At 45.8% G+C, this 23729-nt stretch overlaps 1 protein-coding gene across 2 annotated transcripts in view; it reads left to right on the top strand.

Moving 5' to 3' along the window:
* SCARA5 (scavenger receptor class A member 5) overlaps positions 1-23729 on the top strand; it is a 119645-nt gene that overhangs the window by 14417 nt on the left and 81499 nt on the right. For both annotated transcript variants that reach the window (XM_044225011.1, XM_044225010.1), the window contains exon 3: positions 14740-14868. In XM_044225011.1, the coding sequence (XP_044080946.1) occupies positions 14740-14868 (129 nt within the window). The remainder of the gene's footprint in view (positions 1-14739; positions 14869-23729) is intronic.

The raw sequence follows: 23729 nt of genomic DNA, 5'->3' as shown, positions 1-23729 counted from the left end.
AGTTAGATGGGAGGAGGCTGAATGGAGTGGGTTCAGGACAGAACAGGAAGAGAACGGAATGCAGTGTGTACTTGCGATTCTTCCAAGAAGTTCTGCTGTACAAGACGACAGAGAAGTGGAGGGGAATGGAGATCAAGAACGCGTTTTGTTTTATTTTAAGATGGAAGAAGTAGTATGGTTTGTGCAACGGAGTGATGCTCTGCAGAGAGAAACACTGGCTAAGTAGACGTGCTGGAATTATATCCTTGAGAAAGTATGAGAAGGAATCTGATGTGAGTCAGGGGCTGTTGGCTCAGGCAAGAGAACACACGGTTCGACTACAGTGACGAAAGGGAAGGCAGAGTGCTAGGACCTGGACCTAGGTCAGCGGTTATGGTGTGGGGAGAGTTTAAAGAAAGCTTTCTTCTCATTGCTTCTGTTTTCTTAACTGGGAAAGCAAAAGTGAAGATGGAGCAGGAGGCATGAGACAGGTGTCCGGGGATGAGCGTGTGGTTGGCCTAGGAACAGGTGGCAACCCCCTGGTTAGTATCAGAGCCCGCTTGGGTCTAACGGCCACGACCTTAAAGTCAGCCCAGCAAGCTTGGCGGTGTGGTTTTCTGTTTCTGGCTATGCTCAGCTATGTGAAAGGGAGGGCAGAGCCACAGAGTTAGCTCTAATCAGATTTAGTTTTGCCAAGCGTGAGGATGCCAGAAAGAGGCAAAGAGATTGAAGGTGTGTCTAGCAAGCAAATAACACAAATCATGAAATGTAAGTGGGAAAAAGAGGGAAGGAAGGACTGAGGGGGGAGATGGGAGAGGGGGCGGGGGGCAGGCAGTAGGGTCCAGGTGAAGTCAGGGAGTACCAGAGTCAGAGTTCTTGAGGGAGTCCCCCTCAGGAAGACAAGAGAGGTGGTAATAATGTGGGACATTTGAAATGGAGTTTAAGAAAGAGTTCTGATTATTGACAAAACCAATAGAAATGAAATGTGAGCCACATATGCAATTTTAAACTTTCTAGTAGTGACATAGAAATGTGGAGACACAGATGAAAGTAATTTAGATACATTAATATATTTTATTTGCTCTAATATATCCAAAATATTATCATTTTGATATGTAATCACTATAAAAAAACGATCGAAGTATTTCTATTTTTTTTCCCATGCTGAGCCTTCACAATCCACTGTGTATTTTGCATTTCAAGCCCGGCTCAGTTTGGCCCACATTTCAAATGCGTCAGGGTGGAGGTTGAAATCAAGAGAGGAAAAGAGGTCAGGAGGAGTTTGAAATGGAGACTGAGAGAGAGTGAGAGCAGAGAGGGGAGGGGTGAGCTGATGTCCCTTAGTAACAAGAAGAAGTGTGCAGTTGTGATGTGAGAATCCAAGATTGGGAGGGAGAGAACATTCTGGAAATCGCAGTGAGGAGCAAAGAAAAACACCTATTGCACCCTGAGGCCAGTTGTATGAGAATAGGAGGGAGAAAGCCACACTTGGGAAGGCAAGGGAAATAGGTTTCAATTAGAACAAAAAGAAGAAAGTGAAAGAAGTATTCAAAGCAGAAGTTGACAAAATTAGAGATTTTTTTAGAGGACAGGCTGGGAGGTCCAAGGGCTGTCCCGTGGGAAGGTTTCAGTATCTGGGCAGAGAAATGGCCAAAGGAGGATAAACAAGGCTGTTTGGGGATTTGCGTGAGTGATGGGGAGGCCAGGGGGTTCTGGGGCTTCTGTGGGGCCGCTGGAAGTCAGGACCCAGGACTCGGTGAGACTGGTCATGCTGGTTTCAGCAGAAATGGTTGGTGAGGCTGTGTTTGTAGGCGGGGTCTTGCCAGGAGCACACAGAGTCCTAGGACAACCTCTCTGCCCATCAGGGTGGCATGTGGACAGGGTTGGGGGGCCTCATCCTACTGCCTCAGCAGCTCTGGAGTTCATTTTGGCTCTTGTGAAGGTGAGGAAGCCAGGAGAGGTCCGGGAGGTGTTGGCACTGGTAGCAGGATGGTGAGAAGTGATCATAATAGAGGGATTATATGGGGGCTCCCCCCTGGGTGGGCATGTGGCACAGGCAGGCCCTGTGCTCGGGGCCTCAGTATATTGTCTCTGTTCAACCTCAGTACATATTATTATCCCCAGTTTGTGGATAAGAAGGTGAAGTCTTAGATGAGGTCAATGAGGTCAACTGCCCAAGGTCACCCAGCCAGTCAGAGGCGGAGCCTAATTCAAATACACCCGGCTGTGGTCCTTAAACCCCACCCTCTGTGCAGCTCAACCCTTCCCTCCCTGCTGGGACTTGGGTTCCTCTGTACGATCACTGCTGGTGGCAGTGAGGGCTAGGAGCGTGGGTTCTTGGAGTTTAAGGTTTCAGAGGTGGAGACATTCTGGAGGATGACGAAGCCAGGGTGGGGCCGTGGGAATAAATGGCAGCGATGCAGGAGACAGATGGAATGAATTATTCCAAGAGGTGACGTTGGCAGGAAATAGATAAAGTGCAAGTAGGCTTGGACAAGAGCACAGGGACAGGGTCTTAAATGGCTTCAGAGGGAAGCCTGGGACACAAACCTCAAGGCAGACACGAACCTCTCAGGTCAGAGAAGTGCCTTGCCTTCCCCAGCGCCCCTGCCCCTACTACCCTTTGGGACTTCTGGCCTGGAGTCTAACTGCCCTATGCAGATTCCGCCATGGGGTCTGGAAGATACAAACACAGCTAGAGGACGGGGCCCAGCCCTGCAGATGTGGTTGCTGGTTAACGTGAGGCTCACAGAGCTGCTGGGGGGGAGGGGGCGTGTGATGGTCCCAGCCTCCGCACAGTGTTCCCAAGCCTCTGTGCTCCTCGGCCTTCCCACTTCCTGCTTTCAGCTTGAGATCCATTCAAGTCAAGAAACCCAAGATGTTCCGAGTGCCCATGCAGAAGCCTTGTCTTTAGAAAGCGCGGTTAAGAGAGGAGGATACAGGGAGGGGGCTGGCTACTGGCCTCTCCCGACACCGGGGTGTGGGCTAGTTTCTATCATCTACCTGTCACCTTGGGGAGCACAGGGAATCTAACTGATAGACTAGGAAAGGAACATACCAGAGACCCAAAGGGGATAGATGGCAGCCATCAGCTCAGCAGGGGCAGACTGATGAGAGTTACTAAGGGCAAAGGAAACTGAGGACAGGCTTTCCTGATGAGGACCATACACCCCAGTTTGCACGAACGGTCTTGGTTTGTGCCCTCTCTCCCCCCAACCTTTTTTTTTCTTAACATATAATGTATTATTTGCTTCAGGGTACAGGTCTGTGAATCATCAGTCTTATACAATTCATAGCACTCACCATAGCATATACCCTCCCCAATGTCCATCACCCAGCCACCCTATCCCTCCTCACCACCCTCAGTAACCTTTGGTTTGATTCCTGAGATCAAGAGTCTCTTACAGTTTGTCTCCCTTCCCCAGTCCCATCTTGTTTCATTTTTGCCCTCCCTGCCCACTATGATCCCCTGCCCTGCCTCTCAAATTCCTTGTGTCAGAGAGGTCGTATGATAATTGTCTTTCTCTGGTTTCTCTGGTTTATTCCATTTAGCATAATAGCCTCTAGTTCCACCCACGTCATTACAAATGACAAGATTTTGGGGGTTTTGATGGCTGCATAGTATTCCAGTGTGTGTGTGTGTGTGTGTGTGTGTGTGAGAGAGAAAGAGAGAGAGAGAGAGATCTTTATCCATTCATCTGTTGATGGACGTCTAGGTTCTTTCCACAGTTTGGCTATTATGGACATTGCAGCTGTAAACATTCGGGTGCACGTGCCCCTTCGGATCACTGCGTTTGTATCTTTAGGGTAAATACCCAGTAGTGCGATTGCTCTATATTCAACTTTTTGAGGAATCTCCATGCTGTTTTCCAGAGTGTATGCCCGCTCCTTCCACATAGTGATTAATAGAGCACAATTTACTCTTAAAAAGTTTCTTTGTTTGAAGATTATCTCATGGTTTGTCCATAAGTGAAAGTGAACTTGACCTTGTCCCACTTGCCTGGTGAGTTGTATTTTGGCTTTTGGGTTCTCCAGTACCGTTTGACTTCCATATACTCTGCCAAGTGTGGGAATTCATTTCTTCATTCCAGAGTTATGACGACCCCGCAGCTCTGACCTAAGGATATTGATTAAGATGTAAATGCAACGTCTGAAGTATGTTAAGCATTTCCAGGGTATCCAGGGGAGTTGCTTCTAACATTTAGGCTTGTATTAGGGGTCCCTGAAGGGCGTTGATGGATAGAGATAAGGAGGGCGTGGTCTTGCCAGTGGATGGATGTGGACATAAGAAGATGTGGATGTAGACATGTACGTGAGAACATGTGGGCATGAGAAGAGCCCGCCCGCCTGCCTTGCAGATGCCCAGGGCTGCCCCTGGGACTTTGGCTTTGAGTGTGCCCTTTCCCTGCCCTCTGCACATGGTCCTCCTGGTAAAGGAATTCTGTTTTATGGTCAGGAATAAATGGTTGTTCTCACGACTCTATTTCTAGAGAAGTTTTTAAAGTTCCAACGTCCTGTTTGTAGCTAGTTTGGATCCTTGATTCTAGGAGGTGACATGCCCTTTTTTTAAGGGGCAAAATTCCATCAGTGAAGGAAACCCAGAGATGGAACAGCACTTGGGTACCAACGTGACTTGAGCGGTTAGGGGATCAGTCCTACTGCAAGCTCCCTGGCTGCAGTTCCTGTGTTGGGGTAAAGCTGAGATAAGGGAGACAGCCACGGGGTTTTCCTGCATGCTCTCCACATTCTCCTGCACACAATTGTCATTGGTCTGGCACGGGCTAGCTGAGGGAAACAGAGCTTCCCTTTCCATGGCCGGACTAACTGGTCCATGCAGGTGGAGTCTGGGAATCAGCAGTCTTAGCCATTACCTCTTGCTCAAGAAATGGTTGCTGAATGGACGAATAAACTGTCCTTAGGCTCCTTCCCCTAACTTCCCCATTATGTGCACCAGGACCCCAGCCCTGGACCGCACATCTTCTTTCAACAGGCCAAAACATCCCAGCCCTGCCACTTTGGGTAAATTACCTAACCTCTCTGAGGCTCAGCTGTATCATCTATAAGACAAAAGTAATAATACTTGCCTTTGTGAGTGCTGTTGTGCTTAGAATTAATGTTACCTAAGCACTCAGCCCAGAATAGGTATTTGTGGGGATGGAAGATATTATTCTGTTGTGTCCCATTGTTGGAGGTTCCAAAGCAATTTTAAAATGTAGGGTTTGGGGAGCCTGGATGGCTTAGTCAGTTAGGTGTCTGCCTTCAGCTCAGGTCATGATCCTGGAGTCCTGGGATCGAACCCTGCGTTGGGCTCTCGCTCAGTGGGGAGCCTGCTTCTCCCTCTCCTTCTCTATCCTGCTCTGCCTACTTGTGCTCAATCTCTCTCTCTCTGTCAAATAAACAGATAAAATCTTAAATAAAGTAAAATGTAGGCATTATTATTATTCACATATGGTGAGGCCAACAGGTCAGGGGAGGACTGCCATTGAAAAGATGGTTTGTGAGGCACCTAGATGGCTCAGTCAGTTAAGCATCTCACTTTTGATTTCAGCTCAGGTCATGGTCTCAGGGTTGTGAGATGGAGCCCTGCAACAGGCTCTGAGCTGAGCACGGAGTCTGGTCAAGATTCTTTCTCCCTCTCCCTCTGCCCCTCCCCACCCACTTGCTCTCTCTCTCTGTCTCTTTAAAAAAATTAAAAAGAAATAAATCTTAAAAAAAAAAAAGATAGTTTGTTGCTCATACCACCTCATGTCACGGAAGGGTTTGGGTGGGTGAGGCAGTATGAGTGAGCTTGGGATGCAATAGCTTGAATCATTTCGGCGGACTCTGCGACCTACAGCTGTCCCTGGTTGTCTGGTACCCAGCTCTGGGCTGAAAGGGTAGGTGCTCAGTAGTCTGGAGGGAGGAAGTGGTAAAGGAGGTAGTGGTCGGTCATATGGGCTGTTGTCTGGGTGGTCTGCGCAGGAAGGGCTTGCTGGCAGGCGAGTGTCTTTCTTTGGGCCATCCCTGGGAGGGGCAGTCTCCGCAGTCAGCAAGGCCCCAGGATGTTTAAGTATCAAATACAGAAACTAGAAAACATAATTATTACAAAAGTCTAAATAATGGTTTGGTTTACCCAGTAAATCTGCATTTCGTTGATGAGTGTCATTTGACCACAAACAGCCAATAGATGTTAACTGAGCTCCTGCTCTATGGGCCAGGACCTGTGAGATGCAGAAATGAGTCACAGACACACTCAGAAATGAGTCCACAGTCCGGACAGAGACACTCTCTCCGGGAGCTGACGCCCTGCGAATCTGTATTTTTGTGAATTGATTTATGGATATAACGGTTCACATTATTACCTATACCCTAATTGGCCAGTTTCCCAACAAAGCTCTGTGATGATAACTGTTGCTGGTTCCAGGCCTTAGCAGGTGACAAAGGGTGAGTGGATCTGAGGTCCATCGTCTTCGCTCTGATCCACTGAACCCCTTTGGCGGCTCAGCCAGCTCTGTTTTCCAGCTGAGGCCACGAGCTGGAGGCTGCTGAGCCTGTAGGTTTCAGGGACACTTCCTGCTCGGTCCCATACAGGTGGCATGCGTTGGGATCTTAGCCTTCCTCTTCCAAACCAGATACCAGATGGCCCTCCCAACTCAACTGGGGGCATTGGGGGAATGAGACGGGTTGTTAAATGTATCCATTTCTGCCCTGAGGCTGGACCCATTCACCAGATCGAGGCAACCAGGGGATGGGAGGGAGGTTCCACCAGCAACCAGGGAAGAGCAGGGACTTACTACTGAACAGAGCTGAGCCCTGGCTTCCACACTGCAAACACATCATCAGATGACTTATTTCCTCTGTCAAGGGGCCAGGAGAAAAATTGGGAATCTTTTCAAGAGGGACCCAGGGCCACTCTGTAGGAGTGTCTTTTGGCCTGAATTTAGGCAGAACCCTAAGCCCGCTGTTTGAGTGACTGCACTGACAGCATTTCTTCTAATCCATGCCCTGCCATGTATGTCAAGAGTAGGGCATCTTCTACTGGCCCAGGACCCACTGCTGCTTCCTGGGGACTCTGTGGCCCCTCCCTTCCTCCTGGGTCCCTGAGACCCGCCAGCTCACCTTGACTGCCCTCATCTCCCCTCCCACCTGGCTTTCTCTCTCCATTCCTCAGCCCAGCTGCAAAATAATAGGCACCCCAGCCAGAGTCCCTTCCTCCTCCCACTTTCCTCCTACTGAAAATAAGCACACAAGCCCTTGTTTTCAAGAATTTTTATGCAGAATAACGTGGGAAATAGATAGGGACTGAGAACAATAACAAATACTGTAGGGACATTACAAAATTGCAAGATATCTCTAGAAGTATGAGAAGAAACTGTCCTAGATCATCACAGCATCTAAACTGAATTAGCTCTGGCCATCCTGCCCTCCACGCAGCTCCACTTCCTAGAAATGGATGTGAATGTCTCAGACTCATCTGATCATGCAGAAGACCGTGGTCACCTTTGCCTGCCATCCTTATCTGCCTCGGGGACTCAGATCTGCGGGGCCACCAGGCACAGGTGACTGGTGTCCTCTGGACAGCGGCTGGTGGTTCAGGACCCCCCCAGACTTAGGTCAGGTTCAAGGGCTGGTGCATGGCTCTCCCCCGCGGTGTCTCTGCCTCACACCCTCCTCTTCCCTTTACCGAGGGAAAGCAAAGAGTGGTGCACATTCAAGCCAGAAAGGGACAGCAGCTTCAAAGACAGAGGTTATTTGGGGCTGCCGAGTACAATGAACAATGTGAGTGGTGAGTAACCAGAGTGAGGATGATGAAGTCAGCCTTGGGTGGTTTTAACAAGATCCTTGGATGAGATGAGCCCGGAGGTCCCTCCCAGCAATCAACCCTTATTTCCACCTACTGTTTATGAACTGTGGGACCAAAGAGAACAAAAGGAAAATGACTGGAGTGTTTGTTGTTGGTTAAACTGAAGTAGGTGACCGCTGAATCACTTGCATCCTGTTTTCTATGTTGTTTGGAACCCAGTTCTTTGGAATGAAGTAAATACTCACTTATATCAATTTGTATTTTTTTAAATGGGAGGAAAATAAATTCAAACAGATAACTCCTCAAATGCACTATACTTATGATTAAGAAATTGAAAACCTGGGCGCCTGGGTGGCTCAGTGGTTAAGCCGCTGCCTTTGGCTCAGGTCATGATCTCAGGGTCCTGGGATCGAGTCCGCATCGGGCTCTGCTCAGCAGGGGGCCTGCTTCCCTTCTTCTCTCTCTGCCTGCCTATTTGTGATCTCTCTCTGTCAAATAAATAAATAAAATCTTAAAAAAAAAAAAGAAAGAAATTGAAAACCTATTTTTTTCAAGGGAAGGCTAAACTGATGACAGAGATAGCTCAGAATGTTTTCCCGTGTCTCACAGTTAACACAAGACAGAGGCAGGCTTTGAACCCACCTCTACAGGGCCCCAAACTTACGCTTTCCCCCTGCAAGTGTATGAAGAAATGGGAAATCAGAATTGCAAAGGCTCCCACCACAGTGTGTCCCTGACTCCCTGACAGGGACTGTCTCCTTCTCAGCTCAGCAGTCTGGGGATGAGTGGCTTAGAGATAAATTTTCCTTTTCTGTTCCTTAACACTTGCTCCCATGCCCTTCCCCACCCTTAGCACATAGTACTTTAGCCCAAACTCTTTGCAGGATCAGGGAGGCGGGGAGACTCTTGTTGCCATGATTAAAAGGAACCTTCACACTTTTAACCTGGGAATAATAAAACTGTTTGAGAGAACCACATCTGAATGTGTCTTATTAAAAAGGAATCAAAATTAAAAATCTAAACTAAGCTCTTACAATAGTGAGGCTTTCATGGATTTTCCAAGAATGTGTCTTCACATTCTCTTTTGATATGACAAATGCCTTACTCCCAAACTGTGTATCTCAGTGCCATAGATGTGTGATTTCATCTGGAATCAGAATCAGAAGATACAGGGGTGGGGCTCAGGCCCAGGATGGCTAAGAAGTTCCATGCACGATTGCCCTACTCAGCCAGGATTAGCGTCAGTTCAGCCCTAATGAGTTGCTCCCACAGTTTACCTACATGGGCTCTACATGGCAATCTGATGTTGTGGGTGTGCAAGGAAAGCCAAGATTTTGTTTAATTTAATTTTAAGACCAAATTTTTGCCCAAAAATGTGTTTTCACAGCCATCGGAAATGTATCAACTATTCGCGTAAGACAAATGTAAGACAGGACCTTTGCAGCAAAAATAAATGGTTTACACGTCTTCATTCCTGCAAAGAACCTTATTGTGGTCCTGCTGTGTGCGGGTTGAGAGGTAGAGAGCAGTCAATGAGACCCACCTTGCCCCCAGAGGACCTTTTAGACACGTTGGCAAATAGGTGTAAATAGACAATTGTGAATAATGAGGTTAGTGCTAGCAATGTGGGCAAGGTTCTGACAACATTCTTTCAGTGGCACCTAATCCCTAATGTTCTACCTTCTAGAGTATTTTTTTTTTAGATTTATTTATTTGAGAGAGAGAGAGAGAGAGAAATAGTGCAAGCGGGGAGGAGGGCAGAGGGAGAGGGAGAATCCTCAAGCAGTCTCCATGCTGAGCTAGGAGCCCGATGTGGGTCTCAAAGCCAGGACCCTTAGATCTCGACCTGAGCTGAAATCAAGAGTCAGCTGCTTAACCAGCTGAGCCACCAAGGTGGCCCCTAGAATATTCTTAATCTTGAACATCTAAAAAGTTTGGCTTTGCTTCTCTATAAAAGAATTCTCCTTCTCTATAAATGAAACCAATTTCATCTTGCAGTTTGCCGTTGTACTGTGATTTAATTACTCTTACAGAAGTCGGTATTTCTCAGAATGTGGCTATATACAGTACAGTCATGCTCAAGAGGACTTTAAACGATATACAGGTATTAATTTGTTTTTTCAATAGCTAGGGGATTTATTTTAATGTGTCATAGGAAGATACTAATTGTCCACTTACAATGATACAAAGTGTCCTTCACAAATAAGTGAAAGCTCAAAAAAAAAAAAAAGAGTGACAAATTAAATAACAGCCTAGAGATACTGGACTGTGGCAAAATCGTGCAGGCATCATGCAGACAGAATGTCTGGAGGTGGGGAAACCATGGATCTGCTTCCAGCTGATCAGGAAGCCATGGGCCCCATGCTGAGATAAACAACATCTTCCAACCTGGCACTCAGGGGCCCGCTCTGCAAGTCACTGTGCATTTATTTTTTGGTTTCTACTTGTTTCCTTGGAACCACTGGTCTTGCCCTCCCCAAGCCCCCTTCTCTTGGTTCTCTGATCTCCTGCAAAGCCACCCTCTCTTCAGGAGCCTCCTACAAGATGGAAAAACCTTTCTCTTGATTCCCCTAGATCTTGGAAGAGTTTTTTGTTTGTTTGTTTTGAGTGTGTGTGTGCCATTTTCTCCCTCGATCTGGCCTTGTGTGCAACCATGTCGGCAAACAACAGCTATGTTTAATAACTAACAGCTTTGCCTGCCGCTTTGCTCATAACTGTTCTCACATGGACGAAGAAAGTTTCCTTCTTAAAGTCACAGTTTTCAAATTAATAATAGCTGTAAATCAGACGATGATGCTGATGGGGAAGATAGTGGATTCTAACTCATCTAGAAAGGCCTGTCCTTCTCAGCCCTGCTGAGTGGCTGCCTTCTTCATGCACAATCTGGGAACCCCACACAGAATGAGTCACTGTCCCTGCCATGCAACACTGGCCTTGTGCCATCCCTCTATTCCATCCCAGTTTCGTTCACACCTGTGTAACCGATGCCTGTTGACATGCCTTCTTCCCCTCAGATGAGAGCCTCTGAAGGGTGGCGGCCATATTTTAATTTCTCATTCAACAAATATTTTGAATGCCTGCTATGTGCTGGGCCCTGGGCTAGGAACTGGGAAGATGGAAGCAAACAGGATGACACTGTCTCTCCCTCGTGCAGCTTGTCATCTGCCTTTTATGGTGTCTGTCAGAAGTGTATTAGCTATCTGTTGCTGCATAACAAGTTACTCCAGAACTTAGCAACTTAAAATAACAAAGATTTATTATCCCAGTTTCTGAGGAAGCCATGGGTTTGCAAGGAAAGCCAAGATTTTTGTCTACTTTTTCAGATCCAAATTATATGTTTACGTATATATGTGTTTACAGATAATCTGGCAGGAATCTGGGAGCGTCTTAGCTTGGTTCTGGCCCGTGGTCTCTCATGAGACTGCTGGCAAGATCTTGGTCAGAGTGTGGTTATAAAAGGCTTGATTTGGCTGGTGGATCTGCTCCCAGGCTTACCCACATGGGTCTCAGTTCCTTACCAAGTAATCTCTTCACTGGGTGTTCATGACATACTTCTGGTTTTCCCCTGAATGGATGTTCCAAGAGAGAGAAAGTGAGTAAGGAGAAGCCGCTGTGTCTTTTGTGCAATCTCAAAAGTGACATACTATCACTTCTGTGGGTCACACCAACCAAATCCTGGTGCAGTGCTGAAGGAAACTACATAAGGGATAGGGTTCAACGAGAGCCATCTTGAAGGCTGGCTACCACAGTAGGGCAATTGATAGTGCGTGGTCAGTAAATGCCTGTGAAAGTTTTTACCTCAAGAATCCACGTCAACACTTTTGTTTTTTAAATAGACTTTATTTTTTCAGAGTAGTTTTAGGTTTACAGCAAAATTAAGTGGGTAGTACAGAGCATTCCCTTGTACTCCCTGCCTCCACACATGCACAGCCTCTCTCAACATCCCCCACCAGCGTGGTCCATTTGCTAGAACTGATGAACTTACATTGACCCATCCCTATCACTGAAAGTCCACATAGTCTATGTTAGGATTCACCCTTGGTATTATGTATTCAATGGGTTTAGACAAACATACAGTGATATGTATCCATCATTATTGTATAATATGGAGTAGTTTCACTACCCTCAAAATCCTGTCTTCTCCTCCTATTCCTCCTCCCTTTAGACCCTGCCTTTTCCAGAATGTCATGTAGAATCATAAAGCATGTAACCTTTTCAGGTTGGCGTCTTTCACTTAGTAATATGCATGTAAGTGTCCTCCATGTTTTTACATTTTTCTTTTCTTTTCTTTTCTTTTTTTAACAAATAAGTGAACATATTTTTTGCCTTGGTTTTACTAACTATATCATTTTGGAGTGTTTTTAATCTTCCAATAAGCCTAAATAATTTAAATGGTTTACCCAGCTAACATGCTGCTGCCACATTACTTTAAAAAGTCAGTAAATGTGTTTTAAGCAGACTTAGTAACTTGTCTTTCCCCTGAATCATCTTTTTTTTCCCCTTACAATCACATTCTCTAGCTAACTTGCCAGAATCATTCACATTCTGCTTGTCTAATGCATTTGTGGAGAACCTCTGTTTGAAATTCTTATATGTTATACTGAAGGCAGATTTTGCTGAATGTACAAAGTTGAGTCTTGCTAAAAAAAAAAAAAAAAAATGATGCTCTCTAAGAAGAGGAGGCCTGTGTTGTGCATTAGTTGATGAAGGGACCTGTCACCAGTGAGTGCTGGTTATTAAACAGAAGCCTCAGATAAAGGGGAAGGGAACATTTCTTTCTTGATGGGAAAAAATAGAACTAGATCATTGCAGTTTTCCCCAACAAAGGCAATGAAGGAAGAGGCCAAGATTGGTTTGGGATAAACATCAGGATAATGGCATTTCAGCACGGGAATCTTCTGAGCCTTCGCAGCAGTTAGGTGGCCACTGGCATCATCTAAAGAGGAAGCGGGAAGTAGAGCAGGAGGGCTGGGACGGTTGTCAGGATAGCAAGAACTTGTATTTGTTTAGTATCCAATGCTGTGCCTCCTGTTCTGACTCTAGGAAAACAACCTCATCTCTAATAAGTTGCAACCAGGGACCCAGCAGCTCTCATGAGACAACAACAACAAAAGGCAAAATGCAACAAGAACCCTTCAGATTCAGGAGCAAAACCACTTATAGAGTCGGTTGTGTAAAAGAAATAGAATATTCTCGAAAAGGAGACTTAGGGGAAGTTAAAAAAATGTACTCTTCTCGAGTCTTAGTGGAAAAGCAGGTTAACTTTTCAAAATTTGCTAACAGTTAAGGGGTGATGAGAATGGTGTTTGACTTTGTATTTCTTTAACAACTTGCTCCAAATTGTACCCGATGTTTTATGGAATTATTATGTAATTGTTCTACTTAGCTGTTTGAGCAGCAGTATTTTTAGTGAAATGGAGTAAGTGAGTGGGAAAATGTTCTTCAGTCAACACTACCTCTGGGGAGCCAGGACACAAGTGTGGTCACCTATCCTCTTGCTCTCAGTAACCAAACCTCCCAAAGGCCCCAGAGGTGATCATGGTACCTGAGAGGTAATGAGTAACCCTTGAAGCATCTCACTAGCAAACCCCCAGTTGCCAAGGAATCACAAACATCATTACATCTTTAAAAACATTTCAGAGGGGCACCTGGGTGGCTCAGTTGGTTAAGCATCTGCCTTGGGCTCAGGTCATGATCCCAAGGTCCTGGGATTAAGTTCCACATCCGGCTCCCTGCTCAGCAGGGAGTCTGCTTCTCCCTCCCCCTTCTTCCCTTGTGCTCTTACTTTCTCACTCTCTCAGATAAATAAATAAAATCTTTGAAAAAAAATTTAAAAATAAGTAAACATTTCATAATATCATTTATTTTTACTTTTTTCTCCTCCCACATCTTCCTCCACGTCTAGCACACTCCAGTCAGTTAGCGACGTTGTCCATCCCAGGAGAGGGAGAATAATCATAATAGAGGCATGCATGTTTTGGGAAAGATGCCCTCTACCAATTCCTGCCTGCCCTGCTGGAAGTTAGGGCAAGACAACCTCTCTTCTTTCCACAGTCCATGGATGAAGCAGGTGGAAGTTAGTGACTTCCCGGCCTCTGCCTGGCCATCTGAGAAGCGTGCCTCGAAGGAGGAGTCCATCTGTAAACTGAAGGGGTTGGACTAACAGATCCATGAGGTCCTCTAGAGCACTGATATTTTTTGCCGTTCTGTATTGGCCAGAAGCCGATGAGCCTCATGTAGTTTCACGGAATGAAATTACTATGTCTTCTCATTAATCTAAACCTGTGGTTGCTAACGGGTGGTCAGATCTGGCATGTAAGCATGTTTTGTTTACATTCCCTAGTGTTTTGTAAGTTTTTTATCTTTTGTATTATTATTATTTTAGTTGTCAACACTTTAAAAGTAGGGCAATTTCTCAAAATTGCTTCTGGCTTGTCTTGAAAATTCTGTCCGGCAACACCTGGCCCTTACCCCTCCATCACAACCTCTACCATACTGGGTGTGAGCTGTCAGGTTCCCCAGGCCCACGTGACCCAGTTTGCTCATTTCCCTCCCTTTCTGGCCTCTGTAGAAGTTAAAGTTTGCAACCCCCGTTTTAAATTTCCTCCATTTCTCTAGGTTCCATGGGACAGTGATGGTTTTGTAAAGAACACATATAGCAGTCTATCTGAGCTTTTTCTCCTGCTTTTACTGGCTCCAGGAGAGTGGATTTGTTGGACGTATGAGCCGTGGGCATGCCTGTCTGGCTTGTTTATGAATGCAGAAGGTGGGAGGAGAGTCAAAATCTCAAAAGCTTATCATGTTCTAGAAAGTTCCCCATCATTACAGCTGCATTACAGATGTGCAGAAGTTGTATGAGAGGTTCTGCGCGAGCATCTCCATGCATCAGGAGAGATGAGACCAAAAGAAAAAAAAAAACCACTATGGGGTATTCAAGTGTTTCATTTTTCTCTCCTCTTCTTACCTTTATTGTCTAGGTCCATGCCACAAGCGACGAACAGGAGGCTGCTGCACCCAGCTGGGCTCCCTGTCAGCCCTGAAGCATGCAGTCCTTGGGCTCTACCTTCTGGTCTTCCTGATTCTCGTAGGCATCTTCATCTTAGCAGGTAAGGGCACCCTCTCCTGGTCTGACCTTTAAGGATGCAGCAGGAGGTGTGCGGGGAGCAAGAACAGATGCGAGCCCGAGAGATGGAGCCTCTGCTCTTCATTTCCCCAGTCATAAGCCCGACCACTGCGCCTGTCACCATGGAAACCATGAAGAAGGGCACTGGCTGGTATTTCAGACCAGCGAACTCTTAGCAGCATTGCCCATTTCATGTGGGATTAGGAGTTGGCAGGGGCTATGTGATCTTGGGAAATCCTGAGTCCAGGAGCAGAGACCTGTGTGTTCCTAGTGGCTTCTGACTTTTCCCACATCACCATGGGACTTGTCCATCACACTGGTCCTCTGTGGAGCACTGTGCTGTGGTTTGCACAGAGAAGGCTAAGTCCCTTTTCCTGAGGATGATGAAGATAGTCATGAGACATTTTGCTGCTGAGGCTAATCAGAGTCATAATATACCTGTTGTCATAATACACCGTTTGCAATTACTGGGAGTGGGATGGGTTTGCCCCAGGCAAGTTGGGTTCTTCTCCCTGGTTTCCATCTACAAGACAGGCTGGTCATATGCTGGAATTGGGAGCACATTCTATAGCAAGACAATGCAGAGCTCATGGACTTAGAAAGGGATCAAATGGAGGACCCCGCTATTTTGAGCAGCCCAGCTCACCACTCACAGGTTACCCCACCATGCTATAGATGGTGTAACAGATATAGACAGGGGTTGTGGTAGTCTCTCCTGACTCCCACCCACCTTTCTCAGTACAGGTATGTAGGTGTTGATAAAGTAAAGCCAAGGGATCTTTTATTTCACCCTCACCTGTCCTACATGGGTGCCTGCTTTGTGTCAGGTTCCATGCTAGAAGTGGAGACACGGCCAAATAAGACCCATGGGCTTCTTTCCGGGAGCTCCCAATTGGGAAACAAAGCAAAGGAATACAGATAGAGCCCTGTCCTAAGGTAGAATGGGATAGAGTTGATGACGGGAACCATATTTTGACACGTCATCTACAGGAGGCGCACGTGGTGCAAGTGTGGGTGTTGCATGGAGGGGGTTAGTCAGAGCAAGGCTGCTGGCCAGGCTGAGATGACTTTGACTGTTGAGGGTGGGGTCCTTGAGTGAACTCTAGGACAGGGATCTGGAGGTTAAGCACTTGAAGATGACCCTTCACTGGACATCGTGAGGCAGATGCCCTGGACCTCACTGGTCTTGTCCTACTTCCTGTCAAGTGAGCATAGTAGCTGGGCACTGGCTGACTATGGGATAATGGGATGTTCAATGCGGCCTTCACCTTCGGGGTTCTACACTCAGGGCAAAAGGCATCATTAGGGGTATTGTGTGTCCCACCACCCACTGACCTGGGGGTGGAGTGGGGGTGGCCAACAGCAACAATGAGAGAAACCCATGATTCATCTCAAGGACCCAGGGCTAATATCCAGCCAGAGGATGACTTGAACATGTTCTTGGGCTGCTCAGTGGGAGATTGGGATCTGGGTTTTGTGGTCTTGGCAGCCACAACCATAACAAATTTCCAGAATTTTTGGAAACTGTTTCAGCCCAGCAGGAAAGCTAGGCTATGGTATTACAATCCCTCTGCTGAATAGGAACTTTTAGGTGACAGAAGAGGGTCTCGAAGAGAAAGCCAGACAGATGGGGACCCTGGGGCAGGTCTCTGGAGCCTGGAAGGCCTGGAAGGCATCATCTCTTGGGAAGAGGAGACCTGCCAGGGAAGGAAGGTTCTTGTCTAGTGCCTGGAGGGTTGCCATATGGAAAAGAACAGGCGTGTTCTGTGTGGCCTCAGAGGGTAGAAGTAGACAAATGGGTGATATTGTAAGGACGCAGATTCCCATTCAAAACAGAGGAGAGTTCCTAACAAGTAGTGCTGCCTGGCATGATGCAGAAAGACTTTCCTCCTGGCTTAGTCAACTCAGAGGTTGAATGGGATTTATGATGACATCCTGGAAGTTTCAGAAGGGAGGGTAGAACATGGTTTTCCAATCTAACCAAAATGTTGCCATGCCTCATTAGCTATTCCGTGTGGAACCCTGGGGAGGATATTGATCATTGTGATTACCTTTGAGCCTGAAGTTTCTGGGTACCAGATTGCCTGTGTGGCATGATAGTTTGGGGTAGATTTGAACTAATCCGATGAAACAGAGCATCATACTTTATCTCTTGGCTCTGTCCTTCCCCAGGTCCTTGTCTAGAAAATCATGTGGGCCCCTGGGAGGGGCTCGGTGAGGGTGGCCAATAAAAAATATAGTCACCAGCTGCCTCTCCCCCAGGGAGGGGACTTAGGAATGTGGTGGACAATTCTAGGGTTCTTTAAGGAGATCCTGCCTGACCTTAGGTAAAAAGTTTCTTCAGATTACCCTGATTGAAGACCTCCATTGGTGCTCCTTTTATGAAAATATCAAAACCATGAGGAGATCCATGATTCAGTGTAAACCAGAGCTTGCCTGGCCTTGCATTAGTTCTGCTGTGGCTGTGTCCCCACCTTGGACAGAACATCTTCTTCATTGTCCTGCCAAGGTTGCCTTGCACAAGAGGTGCTAAGGACTGAATTGTGCCCCCGCCCCCAAATTTATATGTTGAAGTCTTATCCTTTAATATGATGGTATTTTCAGGTGGGCCTTTGAGAGGTTATTAGGTCATGAGAGCAGAGGCCTCATGATAAATTAGTACCCTTATAAGAAGAGATGGGAGAGGAAGGTGGAAAGGCAAAGCAGGGAGAGAGAGAAAGATCTCCTAAGTGAGGACACAGAAGAAAGGAGTCATATGTAAGCTAGGAAAACAGCCCTTACCGGAAACCAAATCAGCTCACTCCTTGATCTTAGACTTTCCTGGTCTCCATAAATGTCTGCTGTTTAAGCCACTTGGTATTTTTTTTAGTAGCCCAGACTGACTGACACGGGAGGATCTCTGTCTGAACCACTCTCAGACTTCAAGCCCTCCTTGTTGACGCAGAGATCATACATCCTACTACTGGATGACAAAATCATCCACTGCAACCAAGTACCGTGTCTGACAAATGCTTGCTCTTACCATGTTTCAATATTGCGAAATTATAGCCTAACTACAGAACAATATTACTCTTATAAAACCTCCTAGGAGACTTGTCTCAGTTCATCTCTTCATCCAAGTATTTGAAATAGAAGGTAAATACTATACCTCCTATTTATGCATCATCTTTGCTTCCCCTGTCTGATCCAGCCATCTGGATTTAAATTATTTTCACCCAAACTATTTTCTCATTTGGGCTTTCTACCCACCATCTACCTATCCGTTCCTGACCAGCATCCTCTTAGGAACTTTCCTGATGTTCCCATAATATTTCCAGGTTTTATGCACACAGCCTTCCAACATCTTTCAAGGAAGCTGTGTCAGTCCCTTCTTCTCACCATGAAATTCCTCTAAGATTTTCCATCTCTTCAAGTCATTGCTTATGACCTGGACTGATGGTTCCCTATTATGTTCTTGTTGTGTTTCACGTTCAGTTTGGGACAATATTGACCATTGGGCTTATGTTCATGAACAAGAGAGTTGAGAATGGATGGTCATGGGGTTATGAGGTCCTTGGTCCAGCACTTTAGGGAAGATGTGATGGAGTGAAAGTGTTAGAGGAGATTCACTGTTATTCATGACTATTCAGGGACATCACCGTGGTGACAAAGGATGGTCATGAAGAACAACATCTTCCACCTTGCTCCTGTCATGACACTACTAAGGAACTGCAGTTCCTACGGTAAAAATGTAATAGCAGCAGGGGGAAGTGCAAACATCTCGGTCTCTGATTTCTCAGGAAGCTGGAGTTTTATGGCAATGTAGACTACAGAGCTGGAACAGGGAGAGTTCCTGTGACATGGGTTAGGTTAGGTATTGTGGGTTAGGATTTCAACATATGAATTTGGGAGGATGCAAACATTCAGTCTGTAGCATGGAAATAAAAAGGATAATGAGATGTGATTTCTACTCTGGGAGGGTTTAAAATCATCAGCAATCAGCACACATACACGTTAGGACAGTGTGATGTGGCCACTGCTATTTGCCAGAGGAGCGTCTGCTTGTGTAAAGGAGGGGGTGGGGAGGCTCTGACTCCCAAGAGATGGAATGGCTGGAGACAGCTGAACACTAAGTGATCCAAATGTCGTTTGAACTGAACACCTCTTTTTTTTTTTTTTATCACCTCATTCCAAACAGGTTTTTGACTCTGAAATCAGAGAACAGTGTGCTCAGAGACCATATCCATTTATATGGCCAATTATTGATTTCATTATGCATCTCGGAATTTAGAGTGTGATGCTCTTGGACTTTATTGGGACCACCTGTTGGAAACAGTGCCACGAAATTCTCCTCTGTGCTTATTGTAGGGGTGCTGTGGAGGATGTTGTTCATTCCATTACACAACATCAACACATGCAGAGATAATTTTCTGTCTTAGTTGCAGAAGGAGGTATGCTCGCCTTGAGGAATTAGTTTGTTTTCACCCAAGGAGACTGTGAATCTGAAAGTAATTAAAGTTGCTTTCAAGAGGCAGTTAATGCAAACCAAGAGTGAGCTGTCATCCCACTACAAGATGTTTGAATTTGAAGGTAATTAAAATGAAAACCTGGAGACATATCTGTGGTCCTCCTACAGCTACTGTATAGACTTTCCAGAAAGCATTTTTCTGTTTGTCTCGTTCCTACCTCTATTTAGCATCTCACACATGTCCTTCTTTATCTTGTTCACATCTGTTATCTTACTGTATTTTCTGTATCCTTGTAAACTGCCTTTATCCTTTTTGGAACAAAGAAGGGCGTTATGCACAATTTTTGAAAAAATTCTGCCTACTCTCTTCAATTCTGCAAGTGCATGATGTTTTTAAAAATGCAAATGATAAATGAATGAGTGAATGAATGAATGAATAACAGAGACATGGAATCTTGGAGGAGATCTTATTTGTTGGGGGGAAATAGGATTATTTCAGTTTTAGTCAAACTAGTATTTAAACGGCATGGTAAATACAGGATCACCACTCAAGGACATGGGACTGGTGGAAGAAGTGTGTAATTAATTATATTACTACACATATTCATGGTGTATACTGTGCTGGCATTATAGCGTTTAGGGAGAAGAGGAAGACGGGCAGCCTCACACAGTACCGTAGACGGGGTAACAACACCGTGGACTTTGAAGACAACCTGGGTGGGTTTGAATTACCTCTTCTCAGTTACCAACTATGAGAGTTGACCAAGTTACTTGATCTTTCTTTAATTGACTTTTGTCAACTGAAAACGGGGAAAATAATTATGTCTGCATCATTGGGTTGTTATGAGATTGAAATAAGTTAACATATCAAAAGCACTTTGAAAAGTGGCTCCTGGCACCCAGTAGGCAGACTAGAAGGAATACTGTTGTTATTATAGTGGGAGTACTACCACTACTATGGGTATTATTACTCTTGGGTTTTTTTTTCCCCTGGTTTTCTTTGCAGTCAGTTAAGCTTGATAGTGGAAACTGAGAGTCAGAAAAAACTTGGGTTTAGTCCCAGCTCACCCATTAACACACTGTAATCTTGGGAAAAATCACTGTTTGAACTTTAGTACACTTAATTGTAAAGTGGACTTTACAATTAAGTCCAATTTAAGGTTGGACTAGGTCAGTGTTTTCCAGACTTTTTGACCATGACCTACGTTAATAAATTGTACATCACAATTAGTTCACACATCCCACCCATAATCCAACTAACCTTAAATGTGAGATGAACGCCTATGATTTTCTAGTCTATTCTATACTTTTCATTTTTAAAAAAATACTGACAACCCTTGCATTCATGTCATGATCCACAAATGATACAAGCCATCATTTGAAAAACAATGGGCTCCATTTATCTTTTTAACATTCTAAGTGAATAGCTATAGGATATAGGCCTTGAGGGAAAATTTCTGGGTTCACATCTGGCCTGTGCCTCTGACTGAATCTTAGAGCAAAAAATTTAACCTCTCAAATCCTCAGTTTTCTCATCTATCAAATGGGTTGACAATAGTATACCTACCCCCTAGGGCTGTTGTAAGGATTAAATTAATTTATGCATGAAAACTCTTAGTGCCCGGCACATAAAAAGTACTCAGTAAATATTAGATATCATCATTATTAGTGTTGCTATTTAACAATATTGTTATTACCATCATTATTAGACAATCAGAGGAATTTTGTTGTCTGAACCGCCAAGGGTCAAAAGTGTGCTTGTTTAGACTGAGCACTCACTGGTTTTGTCTATAAAGAGAGCTTGGTATGCTTGGTGTGGTGAGAGGGTGTACACTCATAGCCCACCCGCTTCTAGTAACCAAACCCACAGGGGAAGCCTAGATCTTCCTAGAGCCTGAGGGATCCTGGACTTGCTGTGACAGTGCAGGGCTCAGCATGCCAAAAAATAGGGTAGGGTTTCCAGCACTGCATCTCTTGGGTGGGGTGGGAGAGAAGGAGCCAGCCAACTCCATGGTGCTGTTCCCACCCGCAGCTCCCCGAGAACGCAGCCTTGGAAGGGGTCTCAGAGGACATCCTGTACGAACTCCCTCCCTCCCAGGGCGAGAACCTCCCTCCTGACTTCCCAGACAGATGAAGTATTGCATGTCTATTGAAGAGCAGTCACAAGTGACAGGAACTCTTGCCCAATCCTCCTCCAATGGTCCACGCATGCTGTTTCTAGCTCCTCCTACAGGAACAGCTCCTAAACGAGGCTTCCTCCTCATCCTCATGATTGCTCTGCAGCAAGTAAAGAGGCTAAGCAAGCCTCATTCTCTCCACAGCGGCTCTTTAGATCTGGTTAGGAGACCTGCTTGTGTGTGTGTGTGTGCGCGCGCGCGTGCATGTGCGCGTGCACGTGCCTGTCTTCACACTTGGCGTGTTATGTAGAAATCATTGGTTTATGTGCCTGCTCCCCTTTGTGGTCCAAAACAAACCTCCTTTAGGATAAGGCACTGTGTCGTGTTTGGCCTTGTGCTCCCGATGCCTGACATCAAGCTCTACACATAGTAGCTACTCAGCTAACGTTTGGCCTCCATGTAATGGCCATCCTCCCTCTCCCACCTCCACCCAACAGATTTTCGTGGAAAACACAATTAGACACAGCACTGTCCCTGTGGTCTGGCGAGGGCACCGTGTGCCGAGCTGTGGCTCACTTTGATCTGGACACTGCACGTATGCTGATGTAGCCTAAATTTGCACGAGCCTTGCTCATGGTGACTCACAGTAAGACACGACACCGCATCAAAATGATGGGATACTATGCAGCCATTAATAATCATGGCCGTTCGCCAACGCCAGATCTCTTTCAAAGGAGATATTGCCTAGTGGGGGCTCCTCCATCCCAGGTCAGTTTGACTGACTTTTGCTGGTTTTGCTGTTGCCTTAACTTCCATGCAGATCTTGTTAGGATTCCCAATTAAATGTCATCACACTGGGTTCTGCCAAGTATTGCAGCCTGTTGGATCAGTCTGAATCTGGATTTGGACAGCTGTCATTAAGCTTTCCCTTTCAGGCTTGTGTCATCCGTCACATCTGAGCCAGTATCCCAATGCCGTCTCCGTTCCATAGCCTGCCGCCACGTGTGCAGGATGTGACTGAAGGCACACCATCACGCGCACATTTTATTGTCCTGTGAGGTGGGATCCCTTCAAAGACCCCTCCCCCTCTACCAGCCTTTTTCCTTCAACCTAGACCCCACTCACCTGAGACACTGCCTTTCCCCCTGCATCCCACCTTGGCAGTGTGAGCCTTCCCAAGCCATCAGTGCTTTTTCAGCGGAAGGGACTCGGGACTCTCCCTAGCTCCAGGCAAGTGAGAGGGAGAAAGAGGAAGAGAATTTTGACATCCTGACTTCACAAAAGATTCCATGACCCAGGATGAAGAACCTGTTATACCTCTCTTACTTATGCAGATGCTTCTGACCTCCCCTAAGGTGAGAGAAGTGGGCATGAGGGAAAGTCCCCTGCAAATCTGACACTATGCTTGTCTGGGTCTCCAGTCAAACCGTTACAAAATAAGATAGGACAGTGCAGAGGACCTATCTCAGCTACATCTCCCTGGAATCCTTCCTCTAGACAAAGGCCTATAGTTGGCTATTGCCTGTTTTGGCCAATAAAGTTTTATTGGCACATAGCTGTGCTCATTCATTTATGACATATATTGTCTATGGCTGCTTTCAAGCTGCAGCGGCAGAGCTGAGCAACTTAAACAGAGACCATATGGCCTAATAAGCCAAAAATTGTTACTCCCTGGCCCTTTACAGAAGAAGTTTGCCAACCTGCCTTTAGGTTTATACTGACCACTAAGCAGCCCTTCAATCTTTCACCTCTGGATTGTGCTTTATGGTTTTCAAAGACTTTTCGCATATGACATGTCATCTAATTCCCCTAACAATTGAAGGAATCCAGAAGAGAGTCCACAGGTATTACTGAAGAAACCTAGGCTCAGGGGAGATGCGCATGCTGCCTCCTGGTCCCACAGAGGGGGAGCGGAGCCTGGACCTTGGATGATAGGATTGTGTGCAATTAGTACTTCTCTTACCCAGTCTCCTGTGGGAGGCATTATCTGTGGTCCAGTGGCAAAGCTTCTGGGCACTGGAGTCAGCCTGCCAGTTTACACATCTTGGCTTTCCCACTTACTGTGGGCTCTTGGGCAAGTTATTTCAAACTACCTGAAACTTAGCATCCTCATCGTTAAAGCAGAAGTGATAACACTCCCTACTTCTAAGTGTCATGGTGAGGATGAAATGGGTTCTTCGATGGAAACTGCTTATAATCGTCCATGGCACATAGTAGGAATCATCAGTGTTTGTTAGGTGATTTTAATTGAATATAACTCCCTCCGACGGTATCATAATC

The sequence above is a fragment of the Neovison vison genome, chromosome 11, assembly GCF_020171115.1.
Source record: "Neovison vison isolate M4711 chromosome 11, ASM_NN_V1, whole genome shotgun sequence".
NCBI classification, from domain to species: domain Eukaryota; kingdom Metazoa; phylum Chordata; class Mammalia; order Carnivora; family Mustelidae; genus Neogale; species Neogale vison.
Note: the sequence above shows the minus strand (reverse complement) of the source record. Positions and strands in the feature narration are given on the sequence as shown.